The 18,725-nt window shown below is 44.0% G+C and overlaps 3 protein-coding genes across 11 annotated transcripts in view; 2 read left to right on the top strand and 1 right to left on the bottom strand.

Annotated features, from left to right (window-relative positions):
• The window catches only part of TCOF1 (treacle ribosome biogenesis factor 1), a 63,002-nt gene extending 57,543 nt beyond the window's left edge, over nucleotides 1–5,459 (top strand). The window contains exons 15-17 of the mRNA XM_069102729.1: nucleotides 178–272; nucleotides 3,487–3,530; nucleotides 4,968–5,459. Of these exons, the coding sequence (XP_068958830.1) occupies nucleotides 178–272; nucleotides 3,487–3,513 (122 nt within the window). The 3' untranslated portion in view covers nucleotides 3,514–3,530; nucleotides 4,968–5,459. The remainder of the gene's footprint in view (nucleotides 1–177; nucleotides 273–3,486; nucleotides 3,531–4,967) is intronic.
• HNRNPH1 (heterogeneous nuclear ribonucleoprotein H1) overlaps nucleotides 1–18,725 on the top strand; it is a 329,511-nt gene that overhangs the window by 133,724 nt on the left and 177,062 nt on the right. The gene's annotated exons all lie outside the window — the stretch shown is intronic.
• CD74 (CD74 molecule) overlaps nucleotides 8,654–18,725 on the bottom strand; it is an 11,787-nt gene continuing 1,715 nt past the window's right edge. Inside the window, exons 2-9 of one of the 2 annotated variants that reach the window (XM_069102591.1) lie at nucleotides 14,029–14,204; nucleotides 13,639–13,718; nucleotides 13,213–13,266; nucleotides 12,270–12,365; nucleotides 11,867–11,963; nucleotides 9,906–10,097; nucleotides 9,526–9,578; nucleotides 8,654–9,352 (exon numbers count right to left, since the gene is read on the bottom strand). In XM_069102591.1, coding sequence (XP_068958692.1) covers nucleotides 9,347–9,352; nucleotides 9,526–9,578; nucleotides 9,906–10,097; nucleotides 11,867–11,963; nucleotides 12,270–12,365; nucleotides 13,213–13,266; nucleotides 13,639–13,718; nucleotides 14,029–14,204 — 754 coding nt within the window. In that variant the 3' untranslated portion in view covers nucleotides 8,654–9,346. The remainder of the gene's footprint in view (nucleotides 9,353–9,525; nucleotides 9,579–9,905; nucleotides 10,098–11,866; nucleotides 11,964–12,269; nucleotides 12,366–13,212; nucleotides 13,267–13,638; nucleotides 13,719–14,028; nucleotides 14,205–18,725) is intronic. The other variant, XM_069102592.1, reaches the window with a different exon arrangement.

Below are 18,725 nucleotides of genomic sequence, written 5' to 3'. Positions count from 1 at the left end.
GATTCCAGATGGAATCCCAAAGCCTCCTCACCCTTCTGGCTCAGATTTTTACCTTGTTCTTGAAATCTCTGGCATCCCAGGTTCCTTCTTGCCTTCTCATACCTCAGCCCAGTAAGTAACAGGGACAGTTCTAACATCCATTATTTATAGGAGTCATTCCTCTTCTCCCACTTCCAGAGAAGAAAGACAAGGACAAAAAGGATAAGAAAAAGAAGTTCATTTCCAAAAATCCTGACCCTGCCTCAGCATCCCTCAAGAAAGAGAAGAAAAAGGTAAACTGTGGTATTGAGCAGTAGAGTAATGCATAGGTGGGCATAACATCCATGTTTTAAAACTGGAATAGTGGGGGCGGCCAGGTAGCACAGCGAGTAAGAGTACCAGCCCCAGAGGCAGGATGACCTGGGATCGAATCTAGGCACCACACCCAGAAATAACTGGCCTGTAACCTTGACCAAGTTACTTAACCCCAATTGCTTAGGGGCAGCCAGGTGGCGCAGTGAGTAAGAGTACCAGCCCCAGAGTCGGGATGACCTGGGATCGAATCCAGGCTCAGATACTTAGCACCACACCCAGAAATAACTGGCCTGTAACCCTGAGCAAGTTACTTAACCCCAATTGCTTAGGGGCAGCCAGGTAGCACAGCGAGTAAGAGTACCAGCCCCAGAGGCGGGATGACCTGGGATTGAATCTAGGCACCACACCCAGAAATAACTGGCCTGTAACCTTGAGCAAGTTACTTAACCCCAATTGCTTTAAAAAAAAAAACTAGAATAGTGTCATAAAAACCATGGACCTCACTTCCCAAGGCTCATCCTTGTTAATTTACAGAAAGGGGAATTGAGGGGCATCTAGCTGGCGCAGTGAATAGAGCACCGGCCCTGGAGTCAGGAGGACCTGAATTCAAATCAGGCTCAGACACTTAATACAAAAAACTAGCTGTGTGACCCTGAGCAAGTCACTTAAACCCAATTGCCCTACCTTCCCCCTCCAAAAAAGCAAAAGAATAAATAAGAATAAACTTATCTATTTAAAAAAAAAAAAAGAAAGAAAGGGGAATTGAGGTAATTTAGGGGGAGTAGTTTGACTAAGGTCATCACACAGATAGTAAATAATAGAAATAGGATGTGAACCAGGGTCCCCCAGACTCCAGCTCTGTTTATACTACCCCACATTGTCCTCACCACACTCCATTCACATTCCACATTCATTTCTTAGCTCTGTTAGAGGAAAATTCAGGTATGGTGTTTGACTCTACTCAGCTGGTAATTATAGGTAGCATTTCTTTGCACCTATTATCTCATTGAGCTCTCACAATACCCCTATGAGATCCTTGGTACAATATCATTATCCCTATTTTAATATTATATCTTTTTGGACTAGACCCATGGTTTCATTGGCATAGGTAATTCCCAGGGAGGAAACTCCTTCTTCTAGCACTGCTGTTATTTTGATAATAATAGCTCACACACACACAGTGCTCTAGGGTTTAACCTGGCCTTTCTTTATACTAATCTTACGAGTTATAGAGAGTGCTAGCTGTAGTGTCCCCATTTCACAGATTAGGAAGCAAGCCCAGAGGGAGAAAACAACTTGTGTCAGGTCACACAAAAAGTAAATGTTAGAAGCAGGACTCACATCTAGGTCTCTTGGCTCCACACAGTATACCTTCCACTATATCGGGGTTTCTTTATTTTTTTATTTTGTCCTAGGTCCCTTTGGCAATCTGATGATACCTGTGGGTCCCTTCTCACAGTGATGTTTTTAAATACACAAAATCAAAGGATTACAATGAAAACCAATTATGCTGAATAGTTTCAGAAATAATAAATATAAATTCACAGTTTAAGAACCTTCATACCATATCATGTTTCTCTCCATTTTATAGATAAGAAAGATATAATTCATTGAGATAAAATAATTTCTTCAAGGCCTCATGGCTGGTAAGGGCTGGACTCTTTCACACAGTCATGGAGCCTGGGTCAGTGAGTCCAGACCTTCCAGGAAGGACACTGTTTTAGACAGCTGTTGAAGCATGTATTTGCTGCCGCCGCTAGTACCAGAAGGCAGCAAATAGTATATGATGTCATATATATCATCATCATAATAATAATATATCAGTTAATATGTGTATGTGGATAGATATAGATATAAAATGGTATAGATAGTGTAAAATCAGGGACTGTCTCATTTTAACTTTTGTTGAAGCCAGGAAGGCTAGGTTCACATCTCATCTCTGATACATGCTGCTTGTGTGGTCCTCAGTGCTCCCCGAGGTGGTAGAGTCATTGCTGTTGTTCACTTGTTTCGGTTGTGTCTGACTCTCCATGACCCCATTTGGGGTTTTCTTGGCAGAGATACTGGAGTGGTTTGCCATTTCCTTCTCCAGTTCATTTTACAGATGAGAAAAATGAGGCAAGTAGGGTCACACAGCTGCTAAGTGTCTGAGGCAAGATTTGAACTCAGGAAGCTAAGCATATTAAAATGTAATTGCGGGGCAGCTAGGTGGCGCAGTGAATAGAGCACCGGCCCTGGAGTTAGGAGGACCTGAGTTCAAATGCGGCCTCAGACACTTAACACAAAAACTAGCTGTGTGACCTTGGGCAAGTCACTTACCCCCAATTGTCCTCCAAAGAGCAAAAAAACCTGTAATTTGGAAATATTTAATGAAATTAATTTTTTAAAAATAGGTGATATTAATAGGTGGTTTTCTGAGTCAGTATATGATGAGCAGGGATGCTTTTGTTCAGTGTAGAACCCCCCCCCCCCCGTTTCTGTTTGAGTTTGATACCGTTGCCCGAGGGAACTCTCTAAGACTACAGATTTAGAGAAGGTGCCAGCCTAAACTGACAGTGGGAGTTTTCTCATCTAGGAGTGCTCTGTATCAATGAAAATTAAAGGTCCAGTCCCCATTCCTGCACCTAGCGTGGTACCTTACACACAGAAGGGGCCTAGTAAATACTTGTGTTAAATTTACCCCCATTCATTCCCTCTCTGCACTTGGTACTTTTGTGAGGGTCCTGCATTTGTGTGGGCAGTGCATGTAGGAGCAGGTCCTAGCTGACCGCAGCGAGAAAAGACTTAAGAATCCAGGGCAGAGAAAAACAAGAGTGTCACCACATCCTCTGAAGGCACAAACTTCTTCAAGAAGGCTCGAGGAGTGGCTTATTGCCTGCCTGCCTGCCTGGGTCTGTTGTATCTGGATTCCCTCTCTGCCACTTTTTTTTTGTTTTGGAGGGCAATTGGGGTTAAGCAACTTGCCCAATGTCACACGACTAGTAAGTGTTTCAAGTCTGAGGCCGGATTTGAACTCAGGTCCTCCTGACTCCAGGGCTGGTGCTCTATTCGCTATGCCACTTAGCCGCCCCTCCAGCACTTCTTTCATCCATGTTAAGCAGCGCTGTTGTCCTCACCTAGATTTAATAGAAAACCTGCCCCTCAGCCTTCATGACTTTTACATGCTTCTCTCCTTTCTCTCTCTCTCTACAGAAAAAGAAAGTTAAACAAGTGGACTGAGAGGCATGAAGGATCAGGTAACAAACAGTTTTCCTGTCCTGTGTACTCCACTTAGGCTGACCTTCCATGCACACACTCTGGTTCACTTCTCCAAGTGTGGGCATCACTGGGTGGAGAGTAGGCTTTTTTCTGCCCTCCTCAGAAAATGCTTCTTCTCAGGTAGTGGACCCCTCTCCATACTTCCTAGTCCAGGTGTTATGGTCCCGGATCACAGACCCTTGAGCCCCTGGAGTTCCCTAGAAGGAGGCCCAGCAGAGGGCCTGAACTCTGGCCAGAAGCAGAGTGGGCCCAGAAGCTTACTCTGCTTTCTTGTGTGTTTAAATATTAAACCCACTGTTTGCCCCCAAATCAGTGCGTTTTGATGCGTCACACGTAAGGGACAGCTTGTGGGATAGTTCTCGGGGGCCTCCTTGACCTTTTTTTATTCATTGCCTTGGAGTTAGTGTGAGTTCTGTTGTACCTTGTTTGCTTTGCATCACTTCATAAAGGTCCTGCATGACGTGTTTACGAATCTAAGCTCGTTGTCATATTCTGTTATATTAACTCATCACGATCCATACCATAATTTGTGTAGCTGCTGCTCTCTTGTTGAGCATTCAAGTTGTTCCCAAGTTTTTTTTTTTTCAGTTATAAATTGATGTCAAATATATCTTTGACCTTTTTTTCTTACTGATAACTCAGGATATGGTCCCAGTAGTTGGGAGTATTGGGTCAAAGGGTGTGATTGTTTTTGTAAACGTTATAGTTCGTTGCCAGAACCATTTCCGGAAAGGTTTTTGTAATTTGCCATTTACCAGCAAATGTGACCATAAGCTGTTTTTCCCCAGCCATGCCAACATTGAGATTTTCTAATTAATTGTGCCAGTTAGTTACATGGATGCTGCATAGCACCTCAAAGTTGTTTTAATTCACATTTCTTTAATTTTTTTATATATTCTCCAAATGTTTATTTACCATTTGTGTTCCCTCTCGTAAATTGTCCATAATCTTTTGACTTTTTGCCCATTAGAGATATATTTTTGTTCTTTTTGAATTCCTGATCTGCCCTAGCAATTGGAGATGTTTGTTTTTCTCTCACATAATTGAGAAGAGCAGACCACTCAAGGCTGTTGGCTCTGATTTCCACTGGACTAAATAATGTCATTTTCCTTTGCAAGGAGTATCATTTTAGCCATTTAGGTTCTTGCTCTTGCTTTCTAGTGGGTTGTTTTTCCCTGTAACAAGGACTGCCGTGTGGATGAGGATTGGGAAAGGCAAGGGGGAGGGGCCAGGTCAGGGTTTGTGGATGTGGATTTAAAGATAAGGAATAAAAACAGAAAATTAGCCAAGCTGCCCCATCCCCCCTCTTTTTTTTTTTTTTTTGCCAAAGTGGGATAAGCTCAGTCTTTCCTCCATTTTGTTCTGTTTTTAAGAATACAAAAGCCTAAAAATTTTATGTGTTTTCTTTCCTCTAGGATTTCTCTGCCAAGTTTTGAATGTCTGTGTCAATCTCCCACTTGGGGGAAGAACCCAACCAAATCCCAGCATGACCAGCGAGCCAGTGTTTCCGAAGGAGCACACTAGGGTAACGAGAGAGAGCATGCCGCTCTCAGAAGTGTCCCTAAGGAATTGAGTGATCTCCATAGAGATTATGTCTAATATTTATATATATATATATGTATATGTATATGTACAGTATTTTTTTAAAAGAGAGACTTCTCCCCTTCTCCCACTGACACTCCTGTTTCTAAAGGCCTTTGGTACTTCTTGGCTCAAGAACCTTTCCTTCCCCACTTTTTGTAGAAGACCTGGGGAGTGCCACCGCTGTCACCTCTGAGGACAGACAGGGCTCCGATGGACTCTCAGTCTTCAGCAAGTGACTTGTCCTTGAGTGGCTTCCCTGTGTCTGTTAACTTTTTACCTAACTTGTTTATAAGTAACTCTGCAAATAAAAGATTGGTGTGGAAGAGTCCCTGACTGCTGTGCGTGGGTTGGTGGGGAGAGGTCTGGCCCACACTGGTTGTTGTAACTGGTGGGAGAGTCTATTAAATGCATTGAGGTAGCGGACAGAAACACTTATATCCCAGCCAGAAGAAAGGCGTGCTTACATTGGCACCAGCTTTTTTTTTTTTTTCGTGTACAAGCTGATGACAATGGCCAATATTTACATAGATCTTTAAAGCCCACAGAGCACTTTACATCAGTTTATCTCAACTGAGTTTCACAGCCCCTTGAAGCAGGTACCGCAGAGCTTATTGTCTCTATTTATGGTAAGGAAACTGAGTCTCGGAGGTGCAGTGATTTGCCTGCAGCCACTAAATTCAAACCAGGCCCTCCGACTCCAGGCCCATCACTCTGTACACCATGCCATGTTGCCTTTCAGCAGTTCACATAAGAAACAATTGATTCTATCCATGATGCAAAGGGAATATGAAAAATCCCAGATGGAAACCTAGTTCCAGAGCAGAAGAGGTGATAATCTTCACCCTCTCTCCCACAGCCTGTCCTGGAAAGACCTCATTGAGTAGATCCAGTCCAGTGCTGAGGACCCCTTTTGAGGAAGGACGTTGGCCAGAGAGCTGGGAAAGGGATTAGAGCTCATGGAATGGAAAATAAATTAAAGAAACATGGGAGTGTTTAACCTAAAAGAGAAGACTTAAGGCAAAACTTCACATCCTAGAGGAGAGAACAGGGACCAATGGGAAAACATTCCAGTGATGCAGGTTTATTTTTTACTTTAGGAGGAACAGTTAGTACATATTTGAAATTGTTCAAAAGCTCATTGAGCTTCCTTGAGAGAAGGGGAACTCCCCATTGCTGTTTGTCCATTTTGGGGGGATGTTACAGAGGAGATTCCTGCTGAGGAACTGAGGGCTGGATGCTCTCCCAACCCTAAAACTTAATGAGACCCTGTGTTACAGATATTAAAAACATCCAGTATTTCCTTGCCTTGTTCTCAGGTCTAGGGGGATTGAAGCAAACTGTGGTCTTTCCTTGCTTGTGAGGAAGACACGCAAGGGTTGTTCATCTTCATCTTGTAAGAAGAAAACTGAGGCCCACAGAGGGAAGTGACCTAGCCAAGGCCATGTAGCTAATGAATTAGGGGGTCCAAACTAGGAACCCAGGTTTCTCAGTTCCACTGTGGAAAGAATCCAGCATTTGAATGTGTCACCACCCTCTTTTATCAGTGTCCAGAAATAGAGGCCCTGTATGCTCTATCAGTTGCCTTTCTTGAGGATTAATTTCATCAAGGTGATAGAATTCATCCCCAAGTCAAAACAAGATTTCTCCATTTTTTCTGGTTCTCTCATAAGCATCCCTTATGTGACTGCTTTGTGTTAGGTGAGGAAGATACCAAGATAAACTTATCCTCTAGCATGTAGAGATAATGTGTCCATATATAGATACCTATAAAACAGGCGCAAGGTGCTCTAGAAGGAAAGGCGCTGCTGCTGGAATGGAAGGAGAAGAGATGGGAAGACTTCATATAGAAGACGGTGCTTGAGTTGAGTCCCGTTTAAATCCAGGGGTTCTAGAAGGTGGAAGTGAGGACTAAGTGCATTTGTAACAGGTTTTGTTTTTCTTGCTTTCTCAGTGGGACCTGGAAACAAAATTGACTTAGGAGAAAAAATAATCCCAACTCTGACATTATCTGTGTGACCCTGGGCAAGATACATGTGGAGCCCCTGAGCCTCGGTTTTCCTCATCTATAAGAAAGGGATAATACTCAGGGTACCCACTTTTACCAAAATCATTGTGAGGCTCAAATTAAGTAATACATGTAAATCACGTGCAAAAAGAGAGAAGCTTTTTATTAAGCATATGTCCTTCCATAATAAAAAGAAACCTTAACTATAAACCAGGAAACCCCAATTCCAGTTTCATCTCTACCACTTCCCTAATTACCTCTGTGGTCAAGAACTAGAGAGGTCATCTCCCCTCTCTGGACCTCCACCCCCATCTGTAAAATAGGAGTTGGGAAATAGCCAACATCTATATAGTACTTTAAAGTTGGCAAAGTGCTTTACAAATATTTCATTTTATCCTCACGACCACCCTGGGAGGTCGATGCTGTTATTATCCCCATTTTGTAGATAAGAAGACTGAGGCAGGCAGAAATGAAGTGACTTACCCAGGATCACTCAGCTAATAGGAGTCTCTGATTTCACCTTTGTAACAGCTCTCAAATATTCCCCCTTCTGTCCCCTGACACTGCCACCACCCTCATGCAGGTCCTTGTCACCTCATATCTGGACTATTGCAGTAGTTTGCTGGTGGGCCTGCCTGCCTCCAATCCATCCTCCATTCAACCAGTAAAGTGATTTTGTTAAAGTGCAGATCCTACCCTCTCCCCACCCTATTCAGTTAACTGCAGTGGCTCCCTGTGGCCTCCAGGAGCAAATACAAAATCCTCTGCCCGACATTCAAAGCCCTCCCCTGCCTTTCCAGGCCGCCATTTATACCTTACTCCCCAGCTAGTCCTTTTTGATCCAGTTATACCAGTTTCTACAGTTCCTCAGGCAAGACTCTCCATCTCCTGACTCTGGGCATTTTCTTTAGCTATTCCCCATGCCTGGAATGCTCTCCCTCCTTTGCCTACTTTTGGCCACTGGCCTCCCGGACTTCCTTTAAGTCCCAACTAAAATCCCACCTTTTACAGGAAGCCTTCCCCAACCCCTCATAATTCCAGGGCTTTCCTTATGTTCATTTATCCCTTACATAACTTGTTTTTATGTTTGTTGCTTGCATGTGCCTCCCCCATTAGATTGGGAGCTCCTTGAGGGCAGGTTCTGCTTTTTGCCTCTTTGTACCCCTAGTTCTCAGCATGGCCCCTGGCACATAGAAGGTGCTTATAATAATTGTTTGCTGACTGATTGAGGCCACATTTGAATTCAGGTCTTCCTGACTTTGGGTCCAATGCTCTCTCTACTGTGCCACCTAGCTTCTGGGTCATGGATCTCTTTACAGACTTAGGGATATCCTTTCAGAATGCTTTCTTAAATTTATAAAATAAAAAAGATTACAAAGGGAACCAATTATATTGAGATAATTACAACAGCATTTTAGAAAGCAAGTTCATGGACTCCCTTCCCCCAGGTTAAGAGCCCTTAAACTGGGCTCTTGAGTGTTTTAGAGTGAATCTAAAAGAAACATGACACCATTTCCATTTCCTACTTTGTTTTATTTTTTCCTACCTTTCCTACCTTGTTTTATTTTAATGTGAAATTTCTGTTCCTTACAAGCAGATGAGATAGCAAATGAAGACAGCTTTCTTACTTGGAGGATGTTGGGGTGAGAGGGAGGCATAAGCTAGACAGTAATACTCAAGAAAAAGGAAAGGAATTCGCCCACACATCCCCCACCCCTTCCCAACTTTTCCCCATTTAATGTGATGAAGAAGCTTGGTTGCTGTATACTGCTACAGAGAAACAGGAGTAGGTTGTGGAATGAAGGGTCTTGGGTTGGAGAAGGGAAGTTGATCTGTTTGACTTGATTACATCTCCCCTGCACCCCAGAATGTAGATTGTTTGGTGCCTGCTCTGGAGGGCTGTGGGTGGGGGGATTCAATTCCCCATCATGGGTCAAGGGAGCAGGTTGGTTGTCCCAACCCTGCCCCTTGTTCATAGGCAGGTGGTTCAATCCTGAGTATCAAGTTGAGGGTCTAACCTGAGCCCCAGAGAAAATGGGATTTGGAATTTCTGACTGAGAGGGGCAGGAGAAGTAGACAAGGAAGGGATGGACAGACGGATGGATCCTGGGGTTGGGTAAACGGAGCATTCAAGCGGCAGGCAGCCATGCAGTTTGTAGGTGTGGGACTGTTTGATTAGCTCTTGCAGTTTTTATTGCTCTTAGATCATTGCTGAGGAGAGAAAGAGAGGTGAAAGGTTAAGTCCTCACAACTCAGGAGCCCCACCTCCCTCCACTCCTACTGTGTACCCTCCACTTTCTCCCCATCTTGATCAGTTTAGTCAGTTGGGGTTAGGGACAGCTTTGCAGGAGTCTGAGGACACCAGCCTTGGTCCCCTAACCTACCTGCTTAGGAAGACCCAGTCCAGAGGAAATCAGCTCCTCACCTTCCAAGGGAGCTGAAAGTAGAACAAGCAACTTGTTCCCTACTGACCCAGCATGGGACTAGGCCTTCACCCTACTGTAAAGGAGGTCAAGGGAGCCCAGGGGATAAAAAAGATTTTCAAACCTGTGATAGTGCCATGCCTGAGTCCATGAGGACCGGGGCACAGTAATGAGTGCTGGATAGATGGATGGACAGATAAACAAAAGAGTGAATGAGAGAGTGCGTGTGTGAATTAAGACTACCCTGCATCAGGATTCCTGGAAAGACAAGATAGCCTTAGGTTGACCGTGCAATGGTGGTATGTTTAAGGGCACCTCCTACCCCCATACTATATGCTTACCATTGCAGTCATGGCGTTGATGGCTCTTGGTGTGGGGGACCTCGGTGCCATTGGGGTAGACACACCAACAAAAGCCAGTGCTGCCATGGCACTGGAGAGGCTCATAGTTGCCATTCTCGTCGCACTTGGGGCAGAACATGCCCGGGTGGACGGGGGGAACACGGCTCGCCTCAAGCTGGCACTTGGTCAGAACTGAAGCAATAGGTTTGGGAGACACATGGTGAGCTGGCTCAGTTGCTCACACTCAAGGGCCCCTGCCTCAAATTCTACAGACTGGAGATTCAGCTTCGCACTAGGGCCAAGTGAATCATGCACCAAGAAGAGCCCAGATGACGAGTGGCCCAGAACCTTCCACACTAGGATCTAAGTGGCATCTGCTGCATAGACGGGGCTAAGAACAACCCAGTGACCACAGAAAGATTAGGTGAATGGTGGCATTTTGAACCCTAACTCTTCTCTGGAAATAATAGGATTGTAGACCTGAAAGGGACCCCAAAGTTCATCCAGTCTGATCATATCTACAAAATGGTCTGTACACATAGCTAAAGTATACTTGATGCCAATCTGAATAGAGAAAATTCATGTGATTCTCCAAAGCAGCCACATCTTCATCTATACAACTGAGCAGAGCAGAGGCTCTAAGAGCCCATCATGTTCTATGCTAGTCTGCCCACTAGAGCAAAAAGCATCCTTAAAGGCTCATCTCCAAAAAAGGTGCCTGTGTTTTAAGATCATTCAGTGACTACAAACATCAAGTGAAGCGTAAAATAGGGAGACATATACTCAAGTGACTAAAGACCCATGTACCTGCTTTCTCATTTCTGGGTAATATTTTGACACTCAACTATGTCCATAATAGTGATATCCTTGGTGGAGAGATGTGATATGAAAGAAGAATTAGACTTTCTGCTTGGTTCCAAGGGACATAAAAAAGATGGAAGCTGCTAAGAGGCACGTGTTGGACAAACTACCAATTATCTTTCCAACAGTGGAATGGATTGTCCGGTGTTACTACAGATCTTCAAGAAAAGAATGGATGATCATTTGGGGGGAAATTTGTAGAGGAGCTTCTTATAATGTACAGGGCTTCCAAGGTCCCCTCCAACTCTCTGATTCCTGTGATAGTCCAATTTCTTCATTTTATGGATCTCTTACTTACCAATGTCATGATGGTGAATAAGTCTCCCTATTTTACAGAACAGAACCTGAGACCCAGAAAAGAAAAGATCATAGAAGAACAGGCCTGGATTTTCTTCATATCCCCAGGTTACAGCATAGGACCTTGCACATAGTAGGCATTTAATAAAGATTGAGTTCAGTTAAATAGACCCTACTCCAGCCATGTAACAAAACCCTAGACTTGGAATCAGAAGGCCTACATTCTTTTGGATGTAGAAAGAATGGAAAATTACTCTAGGACTAAAAGTAGTGAGTTCCTCTTCACTGGAGATCTTTTAAGAGAACACTGGATGACCATTTGTCAAGGATGTTGTAAAAGAAATTCCTCTTCAGACAGGGATCAGACTTCTGAGACCCCTTCCTACTCCAAAATTCTATGTCCTGAATTGGAGTGACAGTAATGCTTACACCCCTTACTACCTTGTGAAATGGTGAGCAAAGTGGTCTCTAAATTGCCAATGTTGTAGCCACATGAACCAGGATGATTGAAGAATGTTAGAGTTATAAGCATGGAATCATGGGAAAAATTCAAGTCAAGTGAACAATTAACAAGCTGGTGGAAACACCCGAGATATCTTCCCACCCATTCCCCTCTATACTATAAGGGAAATCCCCTTTACCTCTCAGTCCGCCCCCTGTCTTAATACCTAAGCCCACAGGCTGGGAAGAATTCACTTGTTAAATGTGTGTATTAGGGTGTACGTGCAGTACTAGCTGAGGGTGTTAGAAGAAACTCCCAGAGGTTTCTTGCTAGGATTTCCTCAACGTCCTTCCTCTAATACCTTTCTGGGAAGGCTCAGTCTTTTCTTCAGCCTTGTCTTTACCGGGCTTCTTGCTCATCTCAAACAGAAGCCACTTGTGCATCCAGCTCTCAAAATCCTGGAATGTAGAGAGGGAAAGAGAACCACCTTTTCAGTTCCATTCGGAGATTCAAAAGCCCCTTATAGCACACAATCCTACCCCAAGGGGACAGTGAAGGGGCAGGTGGAGAGGGTGTTCACTGGAATTTGGGGTGGGAGGTGGGCAGGGATTTGATCAGAGGATAGGGAAACCATTTCTTTCGGAGAGATGGAAAGAAATCCTCGATGGTCTGGTTTAGCCATCTAAAGCCCAATTTTTCCCCAGGTACCTTCCCCCCCACTTCCCAGCTGTAATTCTGAAGTATCAGGATAAGGGATCCCTAACCTTCCAGCTCTTGGCCTCCATGTTTTTCTTCAGTTGTTTCATGTTGTCCTGGAAGCTCTGGGTCAGCTCAGGGAAAGACCTTCTGGGGTCAGACTGCTACAAGAAGCCAGGAAATCAGAGGGAAGGTTAATGAAAGGTCAGAGAGGACAGTGTCCCTCCTCTTTTCATCACCTCGTACCTAAACTATTGAAATAGCCTTCTGGTTAGTCTCCCTGCCGCAAGTCTTCCCCCACTCCAGTCCTTCCTCTACTCATCTGCCAAAATGATTTTCCACAAGTGAAGATCTGACCATGTCACTCCCCTGCTCAATAAACTCCCATGGTTCCTGATTACTTCCATGATAAAATACAAAATCCTGTGTTTTGTATTTAAAAAATGTAAAAATTCCTTTACACCTGATCCCTTCCTACCTTTTGGGCTTTACTGTCCCACAAGTATCCTGGCCTTGAGCATGATACTCTCATCTCCCGATTCCATTCATTTTCATTAGCTGTTCCCCACGATTGGAACTCTCTCCTTCTGCACCTTCCCCTCCTGGCTTTCTCAGCTTCCTTCAAGACTCAGTTAGAATCTCGGTAATTATCTCCCAGCTTACACTGTATATGTCTTGTCTGTATGTTGTACTCCCCATTAGAATGTGAGCTGCTTGAGGGCAGGAACTGTTTTTGCCTTTCTTTGTACCCTAGCATTTAGCACAGCATACAGTATAGTATACAGCAGGCACTTAATAAATTCTTATTCACTTGACTTCTTTCCTCCAGTGTAGGAAGACCTGATCCACACTAAAGTATAAACCCTTGACACTCTGCTTCTCCTAAGCGATTCACTAAAGAGGAGTGAGTAATGGATCCGGGGATGAGTAAGTCAGTCCTCATAGGGAAGAATGGAACGAGGTCCCCAGCCTAGGTGGGAGTAAAAGACGGGCTGATAATGGATCTCCTACCAGTAACAGGTACTTCACTTGGTCCTTGGTATTATTTCCAATCTTGGTCAAGTCCTGTAATAGAAAAGGAAAAGTAATGAGGCTAGAAATAAGGAAGAAATGAGAAACTGCTTGGAGAGGGTTCTGACTCCCGGGGGTCTGTCACAATTGGACAGAGAAACAGTAACTTTCCCCTCCTCACCACTAAATGGAACCTGTTAAATATCCTTTGGAACTGTCCTCTCCCAGAGGTGCTAGATCCCCCTCTCCTTCGACCCTCCTCCCACCCCCACTCAGGCATCCCCACAATAGTCAGATGTTATTTGTAACCTCCCTAACCTTTCTCTGATCCCAGCCCCCAAATTCCTCATTAACCCAGCCCCTTCTCCATCAATTCATCCAATCAGATTCCTCCAAGGGGAGGTGGTGGGGTTGAGAGACCCTTACCACAGATGGGAGGCTCGGGGGCTCCAGCTCCCTCATGAGCAGGGGCGTAGCCACTCGGAGCTTGTTCACTGGAATGGAGGCTGCAAGAGGAAGAGAGAGTTGAGTCCTAGATAGGGGCTCCAGGTCCTAGGTCAGGTCAAGAGAGGTGGAGTTTGGCAGTCACAGAAAATACTCAGGCCCCAACCTCATGAGGGCACTCTTCTCTGTTCATGACTTTGCATTCATTTCCCCAAGCCAGGGATGGGGAACCTGAGACCTTGAGGCCACAAGTGCAGTCCTTTTAACTGAATCTTGGCCACATGTGGCTTCAAGGCCTCAGGTTCCCCACCTCTGCCCTAAACTATTACTGTAGGGACGCAGAGGAGAGGGAAAGAAGAAAAGCAGACTCACGCTTAGGGAGCTTCATCTTCAAAGATTCGAGTTGTAGATTCTGGGAAGTGACAGTAAGTTTGTCCAACCTCCCCTGCTGCTGGTACACGAAGTAGATGGTCGCACCTTGTCCAGCAATGAGCAGGGCAATCAGCACGGAAAAGCCCGTGTAAAAGGCTCCCTGGTTGCAGGACCTGCTAGGATAGAGAGGATGCTTAACAAGGAGGAAGGGATCAGGAAGAATGGAGCCCTGAATGCCAGAATCTAGAGACCTGGATGGGAGTCCTGTCACCTCCAGGCTCTGTCCTCTGCAGTGTGACAAGAGTGACCTCACAGGTCCCTTCTCATCCAGACATATTGTGATGATCTGATTTTAAGGTCCTGGGATCCTAGAATATGGATGGGGATATTTTCCCTCTGTAGGCCATTCTCTTCTCAGTCACTCAGCCAGGTGAAGAAAGGCTAAATCCTGTATGGCAGAGTGAGAAGAGAGGAGGGGTCAAGGTAGAGTACAGAAATGAAAGGAAAAATTCCAGCCTCTTTAAAGAAGGTAGAGATATCCAAATTAATGAGAAAAGGGAAGGAAATGGAGAGGGGAGGGCTGGAGAAGAGCCTGTGATATTTGGAAAGGAGAAGTATAGGGAGGGGGAGAGAGCTGTGAGGAACTGAAATCCTCACAGGAGGGAGGAGGGGATTCTTGTCATAAATGGTCCTGGGAAATGGACCAGCAATCAATCAATAAACATGGATCAGCACCTATGTACTAGGCGCTGTGCTAAATGCTGGGCATTCAAAAAGAGGCAAAAGATAGTTCCTGCCCTCTAAGAGCTTACAGTCTAATGAGGGAGACAACTTGTAAACAAATATATACAAAGCGAATACACAGAAGATAATTAGAAAATAATTAACAGAGGCAAGGCGCTGGAATTAAGAAGGGATGGGAAAGGCTTCCTGAAGAAGGTGGAACTAGATTTAGTTCCCTAACTTTTTTTTGTATCATGGACCACTTTGACAATCTGGTAAAACCTTCAAAATAATATTTTTCAAATCATAAAATATAAATATATAGGATTGCAGAAGAAACCCATTATATTGAAATACAGTTTTCCATCTAGATCATAGCTATCAACCCATTTATGTGTTTCTAAAAATGAGTTTACAGACCCCAGGTTAAGAACCCTTGGACCTGATGCTGTCTAAGGTCTCTTGCAGCTCTGATATTCTGTGACTGGATTTGAGGGAAGGCTTGGAGATAAGTGGCAGGAGAAGCCCACTCTCAGGTGTTCCCTTTTCTCCCTACAGGAGGAATCATAGGCAACCTAAGGCCAGGAAGGCCATCAGAACTGACACTGTGAACAGTGCCAAAGACTGCTCCACACACAGCCCACCCCTCCCTAGAGAGACAAGGAACTTCGGCACCCCCCCCCCAGGAGCTGGAAACATCTCAAATATAAAACCAAGCAAACTTTACTGTAGGAAATTCAGCAGAGAACCTAAGTTTTGGAGCGAGGACTTGGCAAATGATGGAAACAGAGAAAGACAACCTTCCTCTGCACAGAATTCTAAAACTTCAGAACTAGGAGGGATTTCAGAGTCAACAAGGATTTATTTAATGTTTGCTACTCAATAGGCATAGAAGAAAGGCAAAAACCAGTGCTTGTTCGTAAGCACCTCCCCTGTCATTTAGGTCAACCTTCCAACTAGTCTAGGGATATGTCCCCTCATTAAAGGCCCTTAGGCAAAGGCTGGGCAACCTCTTCGGGATATATTATGGAGATTTTTGCTTTTGGAGGTGGCTCAAAATTATGAAGTCTTACGAATTTTTAATTATTAATCATGCCACAAATCATGACTTCGGTAACCTATCTAGTTACTTCTGTTTAACCATCTGAGCTTCCCAACACACTAACCCTTTTGGCTTCTTCAAAATCCCCATCTTGTCTACAGCTGACATCATATCTATCTGATTCTCTGATTGACTAGCCACAGAAGCACTCACATCATTTTGGGGTCACTGTCTAGTTTGGGGGTGGAAGATACTGCCCCCTTTGTCCACCTTATAGAAAAAAGGGGGGGCAGAACTTCTCAGGGGTTAGAAAAAGGAAGGAGGACAGATGCAGAATCTATTCTCTTCCCCGTCAGCCAACCCTATCTATTAGTAATGGTTAGTTGTTGGCTGGCCAGCAAGTGCCTCACTTAAATGCCTAGCACTCATGTGGAGGGAGCTAGGACTATTCATGTATATGAGTCTATATGAATACATGTTTGTGTGTATGTATGTGCATGACCCACACTCCTCTACTTCCCCTGTGTTTTCAGGAATAAGAACTACAACTAACTTTACTCCCAGACTGTGGTGCTTAGGAGTCTATCCACTCCACTCTGAAAGTATTTGTGGGGATCATCTTAGAGGGGTATATATTGTCCTTTCCACCACTCCACCAGTCCCTAGGAGGAGGATGTGAATGTTTCTTTCTCCATTCAAACATACCTTCACCTTCACTTTTGCTAGCAATTAAAAAAATGTGGTTTGCCTTGGTATAGCAAAGGATTTCGAATCAGAGGACTTGGGTTCAAATTCTCACTCTGTTATTTAATCGCTACATTGACCATAGACACTTAACTTGACTCTCAGCTTCCATTTCCCCATTTGCAAAATGAGGTTGGGGGGCGGCCAGGTAGCACAGCAAGTAAGAGCACCAGCTCCAGTGTTGAGAAGACCTGGAGATCGAATCCCGGGCTCAGACACTTAGCACCCACCCAGAAACACCTGGCCGTGTAACCTTGAGCAAGTTACTTAACCCTGATTGCTAAAAAAAAAAAAATGAGGTTGGACTGGGTGGACTCTGAGGCCCCTACTGTTTTTAAATCTATGACCCTATGATCTCTAAGGTCCCAACTCCAAATCTTGTGAGCTTCTGTTTACCTCTACACAAGCCTTGGATTGTGGCTATTATGCCTTAGGCTTTGGACCAACTCAGCCTCACCCTGGGTCCTCAGCTTGACCAGGTTCTAAGGTTATCCAGCTCCAGGTCTCCCCTGGAGGACCTAGTACAAAGTTTATTCTGGCAGCATCCCTGGTTGAGAACTTCTCAGAAAACTCCTTGACATCATGAGTCAAATCGTGTTCTGATTTGTCTACTTGACCAATTTCTGGGCACCTATCCAGACCCAGAGAATTTGGAGGGTCTCCAAGTGTTCCTTTTAAAGGGGATTTGAAGGGGGAGAAACAAGCCTTGTAATGGGGGAAGGGAAGGAACCAAACTAGAGAAAAATCAATCACTATTCATTCATAACTTCATTGGGTGAGGCTGAGGGAATGAATAGGCTCCCATGGGTACCTTTAAGTAGGGGGCAAGTGTCATTTCTTCTCCAAGGTAAGTTCCATCAACCGGACTGCCACCATTCCCACTCTCTCCCCCAGTCCCAGTTGAACTATTGATTAGTTTATTTCAAACAAGAGGAGGTGATGTGTTTGATGGTGGGAAGCATATAACTTGGCATCAGATGGCTTGGATTTGAATCCTGGCTTCACTACTGACTTCCCTATGGCACTCTGGTCAAATCACTTAACCTTTCTGGGACTCAGTTTCCTTATCTGTAAAAGGAAGATGCTATAAATGACCTGTAAGTTACCTCCCAGCTCTAAAGCTATGGTCTTGTGATCCACATCTAAACATTGTCCCACCACACAAGGCCCCCTAAATTCTGGCTTTCACTTGTATCTCCCCCAAATCCTTTACATGCTTCCTCCATGATAGTCAGGCTATTTTCCTTATTAGGACCTGAGCAAAATGTAAACTATTCTTCCTATCACCTACTAAAACTTTTTTTTAATTTATTTTTTTATTCTTTTTGCAAAATGTGTTGATAAGTGTGTGCAATGTCACCTAACTTGACTTTCTGTGCACCTGTTTAGATTCTGAACACAATCTCTGGGGAGGCAGGGATGATTTTTCTAGCTAAAGAATCACGGCCATCAACTAGCTTCCTTCCTTTTTCCACCCCTCCCCCCCATTCTTGGTCCCTAGCTGTCTTCCAAATTCTTCCCCACCCCCACCTCCACCTCCCAAAAAAGGAAACCAGACTACGGAACTCAATAACCAATGAATAGCAGATCGGCTGGTGACGTCACAAATTGCTAGGTAGAACCATTTCTGAAAGGCTCCTGATTTCACAGATGATCTCAGAATAAACAGAGCAAACCTGCATTTTAAGTTAAAAATTCTTTTCTAAAAAGAATGTGCAACATCTTCTCTGGACATTAATTTGTAATACTAATATAGATCGTGGTATAATTAATATATAGGTGATATAAATTCAATTAGCTCTTATGAATCTGAGTGTTCACACTATAATTAGTTCTGAGCACTGGCTCAGAATCAGCAGATCTACGTAATCCCATCCTTTCCCCTCTGGGTCTCAGTTTCTTTCCCTTGTGAAAAATGGAATTATCATGTCCAAAGAACCTTTAGCTCTAGTTCCATCATTTTCTTTTTTTAGTAAAATAAGAAGTTGGTGGGATTTTTTTTTTCTAAATGCTGCGTAATCTATTCCCTTCTTTAGGCAAACTTTTATTTGGCAAAAAAAATAAATAACCCCTCTAAGTTTTTCCAATTTTTCTTATTCCTGGGACATGAACAAATATAAACGCCCCTTATTTATCCCTTTTCCTGTTTTTTTGTTGTTGTTTTTGTCTTTTAAGACTTTAGCAGTTG

This window comes from Petaurus breviceps, unplaced genomic scaffold (assembly GCF_028583685.1).
Source record: "Petaurus breviceps papuanus isolate PSGF00001 unplaced genomic scaffold, PetGlider_PUasm1.0 551, whole genome shotgun sequence".
Classification (NCBI taxonomy): domain Eukaryota; kingdom Metazoa; phylum Chordata; class Mammalia; order Diprotodontia; family Petauridae; genus Petaurus; species Petaurus breviceps.
Note: the sequence above shows the minus strand (reverse complement) of the source record. Positions and strands in the feature narration are given on the sequence as shown.